Raw genomic sequence first — 5,542 nt, forward strand, 5'->3', positions numbered from 1 at the left:
ACGCATTAAATTGTGGAACAGAAGAATACTTCAAAGAAATAGAAAGGACCAGAATTTGGGCTTTAGATAAAACCAAGGAAAATTAAGGGGACAACGTTAAACATCAATCTAGTGATCTCCAAACAACGTAGTAATCAAACACATAAGTTCCATTAAATAAAATCTTAATCAACTTAGTTTATGCCAACCGCGTTATCCTCTCGTTAATTTAACTGGTTCTCAAGACATCAGATTACAAACAAATAGTCCGTGAAAATACCGTAATAGTTAAATCGAAAGCGATTTAAGGCTTAATTTCTTTTCATGATTTTTGACGTACACTTGAATAATTTTGTTGTATTTTGTGATTTGATGTACATTTACATAACTTTTATTGTACATCATGAAATACAGCAAAATTTATACAAGTTTATACCAAATTACTGCCTCTGTAGCATAATTTTTGTCGTACTTTGGGGTTTGTATTTTTCATGCACATTAGACTCCACTCAAAAGCAAAAGCTTTTATTCCATATATGCCCTCTAACAATATGCCAAGTTTATTTGCTGAAATGATTGTAGGACCACTCAACATTTTATGGACCAAGTTGCATATTCTTAATGACATCATAAACGAAGGATACAAGGAGATTTCAAAACTTAAAGTAGATCAAAAAATCAAACATGAAAAAAAATTTGGGACAGTTTAAAAAGAAAAGTGTAACACTTTCAACGAGAAAGGAATACGTAAAAAGTATTATAATCATACCAATCGCGCTTAAGCTAACCCTACCTGTCCAAAACCATCATTCATTACTACGAGTTAAGAAACAAATACTGGAACATTTACATGTCTTTATGCTGAGACAAAAAACGTTAGTTCTTTACTATTGTAGTTTTAACATCTTGGTTCCATCTATATAAACAAGAGAGCTAGCTAGGACTCTGAAACTCAAAAATAACAAGGACAAAGAAATCAGGAGTAACCGGCCATGGTCATGGAGTCCCTCCATACATGCACCGTTCAACAGCCTCGTGCAGCAATTAATAGACTTCACATGTCCTTCCATTTCGGGGCCATACTATCCCTTCTTTACTACAGAATTTCTCACCTATTCCACGGTGATGTACCGATTTTTTCATGGGGTTTAATGACATCAGCCGAGCTCCTTTTCACCTTCATTTGGGTTCTAACGCAAGCTTTCAGGTGGCGTCCAGTGGCGCGAGCTGTAAACCTAGAGAATCTTCCAAAGGATAAGATGTTGCCTGGAGTGGACGCGTTCATATGCACGGCTGATCCTGCAAAGGAGCCAGTGATGGAGGTGATGAATACGGTGTTGTCCACCATGGCATTAGACTATCCACCGGAAAAACTGGCCGTGTATTTGTCAGATGATGGCGGTGCAGCCTTGACATTGTATGCTATGAAGGAGGCATGTTCTTTTGCTAGGTCTTGGCTTCCATTTTGTAGAAAATATGGTATCAAGACCAGAAGTCCCGAAGCCTATTTCTCATCGTTAAGGGATGGTGCACACTTAGATTGGAGCGAAGAGTTGAAGGAAGAGGAAGAAAAAATTAAGGTACCAAAATCTTCAAGTTTTTGCATTTAGACATATCAATCAATGGATCTAAAAATGTTTTGTTCCTAAAAATGTTATAAACGTAAAAATTTTTTGAAACAAGAAAAATAAATATTGACTCTCCCAAAAAAGTTTTAGGCACTCTTTCATTCTCTTAAAGTAAAAGAAAAGATGGAGTAATTAAGGTTTATTTTGGAGTGCTAATATTATTGCTCACATTTATTTTGGAGTGCCTACTTCTATTATTTCTGGTGGTATGAATTTTTTTGAGACTTATAAAAAATTTCTAATGAATTATCATTTGATTTCTTTATTCAACTTCAGAAAAAATTGCGTGAAGAATGGTTTCCTGCTCCCTCCTTACCGCTCTTTGGTGCTTCAATGTTTTATGCGCAGTGCCTTTAATAGGTTGTTTTAAGCTTCTGAAACAGAGCATACATCATCTTCTTTTTGCCTGATTCTCTTTATACTACGTATAAATTGTAACGATTGAATAGTATGCTTTACAACCATCCACCTCATTTATCAAATTCAAATAATTACTTAATGATTGATTCTCTCATCCAAATTAATCAAGCATGGGAAAGTTTGAAACATGTCCCCTAAAAAAAAAGGGATGGATTAAATGTGGGGAAAACTATTTTTTTGCCCTAATGGTGTTAGTCTTCTCTGGACAACCTTTAGTTAGAGAAATCTAATCCATTTTATGTGTAAACATCAATTAATGGTTTTGGTCCGTAGATTAATTTCTTGAGGGAAGTGAAATGCAAAACTGTAAACATAAGTTGTAACTCAAATTTTGGTTATTATAGAATGTTGATGGGAATTTACGGAGTCGGCTGATGTTCAAGTTTTGTTTTTCTTTGCAGGCAGCATATGATTTATTCAAGAAAAATGTCGAAAAATTAGGTGCGATTGAAGAATACTCAGCTAGGCACGACCGGCCTCCCCATGTTGAGGTACGTAACATAACAACATATGTATATGACAAAATGCTAAAACCTAAAACCCAAGTCCCGGTCAACTAATGAACAAAGCTATATAGATTTGATGAAATGCATGTATTCTTGTTGATAGGTATATACGGTACCAATACTTCTCTTTGTTTTTTTTTTTTTGGCTTATATAATAGGTTAATCGTTAATGCTCTAATGTTTTAACTTTTCTTTAATCCTTTATCTGAAATCCAGCATTTTACTGATATTATCAAATAAAAAGTCAATTTAATTATCAAGAAAAAGAGTAGATAAAAAAAAAGAAACTAAGAGAAATCACATATGCAGGTGATCCATAATAACATAGACGATGGGACTTTGGACAAGGAAAGTAAGATGCCACTTCTTGTTTATGTGTCTCAGGGAGAAAAGGCCAACACGCCCTCATCGTTTCAAAGCTGGCGCTCTCAATGCTCTTGTACGTTCATTTGCATTCCATCTTTTCCCTTAAAACAACACACACACACACACACATAATATTTGTCCTTTTTATTTTCAAACATTATAACGAAATAAATAAGAAATTTTTTTTCTGACACCAAAAGTTTAATATGATATTGCAGCTTCGTGTTTCTGGAATAATGAGCAATGCGCCTTACCTTCTAGTGTTGGATTGCGACATGTATTGCAATGATCCCCTCTCGGCCAAACAAGCAATGTGTTTCCATCTTGATCATGAGATTTCTAGTTCTCTATCTTACGTACAATTCCCTCAAATTTTCTACAATGTCAGCAAGAATGATATTTATGATGGTCAAGCGAGATCTGCTTACAAGGTATATACACAATCTTCAACTAATCATTCGTACTCTTATTTGTCTTTTTCCCAAGACTGTTTTATGGTCGCGATTATAATATGTGAAGTCTCCTATACTTTCAGACTAAGTATCAAGGTATGGATGGAATAAGAGGATCAGTATGTGCCGGCACAGGCTACTACTTGAAGAAAAAGGCCTTGTATTGTCGTCCAAATCATGAGGGTACACACGTAACCCTATACATATGATATATATATACACATATATATCTACACACACATATTTATATATATATATATATATATATATATGCTTCTTTAATTCTTCTGCAAATAATTCTACCTAAAAATTACTTTTTCAAATTGGCAGATGAGATGCATGTTGAGCCGGAGCAAAAATTTGGTTCCTCCAATGTTTTCAATGCTTCACTCAAGAGTTTAAACGGAAGGCAGTCCAGGAGGGAAGAAATCATATCCGATGCGACCGTGGAAGAGGCAAAATCCCTTGCCACTTGTACATTTGAAGCAAACACGAAATGGGGAAAACAAGTATGTAACTTTCACCACTTAATTTTTCCATAATCACATAATTAGGAAGGCTAATGTCTGGACTAGTACAAGTAATGAAAAGATGATAAACATTTTAACGAGTTATATATATGTATACACACACGCACACAAATTGATCGAGTTCTTTTATTTACTTATGCAGCATTTAGAATCATGTATTAATTTGCGTTATTGTTTAACAGATTGGCTACTCGTACGAATGTTTGTTGGAGAGTACTTTTACAGGTTACCTTTTGCACAACAAAGGATGGAAATCTGTTTATCTTTACCCAAAAAGGCCAGGATTTCTTGGCTGCACCACCATCGACATGAAGGATGCCATGGTTCAGCTCATGAAATGGGCTTCTGGATTGGTTCAAGTGGGATTATCAAAATACAGCCCTTTAGCATACGGCATCTCCAATATGTCCATCCTCCAAAGCATGTGCTATGCCTACTTCACATTTTCACACTTCTTCTCCATTGCCTGCATCTTGTATGGCATCGTTCCTCAGCTGTATTTCCTAAGGGGAGTTTCTTTGTTCCCCGAGGTATACATCAAACTTTTCGGTTCGATATGATATTTGTTTCCATCCGTAGGCACATTCTCACGAAATACATATATTTTTTCGCAGGTCTCCAACAAATGGTTTGCACCTTTCGCGGTGGTATATACATCTTCTCTTCTTCAGCATTTATACGAGGTCCTTTCTACTGGAGGCTCAATTTTAACATGGTGGAATGAACAAAGAATTTTTATGATCAAGTCAGTTACAGCTTGCTTCTTTGGGTGCATGGATGTATTGCTAAAACAACTAGGAGTAGCAAAGGCCAGTTTTAGGTTGACCAACAAAGCCGTCGACCAAGAAAAGCTTGAGAAGTACGAGAAGGGCAAATTTGATTTCCAGGGCGCTACACTTTTCATGATTCCTCTGACGTTATTAGTCATCTTGAATGTGGTCTGCTTCATCTTTGGAGTGAAAGGGATGATTTCGAAGGGAAATTATGGAGATATGTTCGGACAATTACTTCTCTCGTCCCATATTCTAGCTCTTAGTTATCCCATTCTTGAAGGACTTGTACCCAAGAAAGGGAGAAAGAAGCAGAAAAATTTTTAACTTCATGTAATAGTTACCATACTCACCCTGTGGAATAAATAAGAGATGTCGGCTTAATGTCTTCTATTAAGTGAATTTACAAAATAGTAAGTAAGAGAAACCAGTTGCTTATCACTCCCTTCATCCCATTGAAAGTGTCATACTTTTTATTTTAGGATGTTCCAAAACATTTGTCATATTAGAAAAGTGAAAGTACCTTTTAGTCTCTCTTTCCAATATAATCTTTCTTTCTAATTATATGCATATTACTATTCAAATTTAAATTTTAAATTTGTAGAGATAAAATTGAAAAAAGAAGTACAAACATCACAATCAAATCAGTATTTTTAAAAAATTGAATTTCTCAAATATGACTAAATAATTGGAATGGAAAGAGTACTACATAGCATGAGTCTTTCACTATTGATTACGTGGCACATTTTAGACTAGGGGTCAATTGTAATTGGTCTTCCTAAAGATGCCTAATTATCATCTTGCATTCTATTACCACTTTGTGAATTAATTTGCCCTCCTTCCAACTTATCAAGTTTCTTGCCTTTAATACATTATCCAATTTATCAAACT

The 5,542-nt window shown here is 35.1% G+C and overlaps 1 protein-coding gene across 1 annotated transcript; it reads left to right on the forward strand.

Annotated features, from left to right (window-relative positions):
• Window positions 1–925: 925 nt before the first annotated feature.
• LOC113764808 (cellulose synthase-like protein G1) lies at window positions 926–5,090 on the forward strand. The gene is made up of 8 exons (XM_027308812.1): window positions 926–1,559; window positions 2,429–2,518; window positions 2,843–2,972; window positions 3,118–3,330; window positions 3,435–3,534; window positions 3,682–3,860; window positions 4,064–4,411; window positions 4,496–5,090. The coding sequence occupies exons 3-8, from the start codon at window positions 2,865–2,867 to the stop codon at window positions 4,976–4,978; spliced, it is 1,431 nt and encodes a 476-aa protein (XP_027164613.1). The 5' UTR covers window positions 926–1,559; window positions 2,429–2,518; window positions 2,843–2,864; the 3' UTR covers window positions 4,979–5,090.
• Window positions 5,091–5,542: the final 452 nt, after the last annotated feature.

Source organism: Coffea eugenioides, chromosome 3 (genome assembly GCF_003713205.1).
Source record: "Coffea eugenioides isolate CCC68of chromosome 3, Ceug_1.0, whole genome shotgun sequence".
NCBI lineage: Eukaryota > Viridiplantae > Streptophyta > Magnoliopsida > Gentianales > Rubiaceae > Coffea > Coffea eugenioides.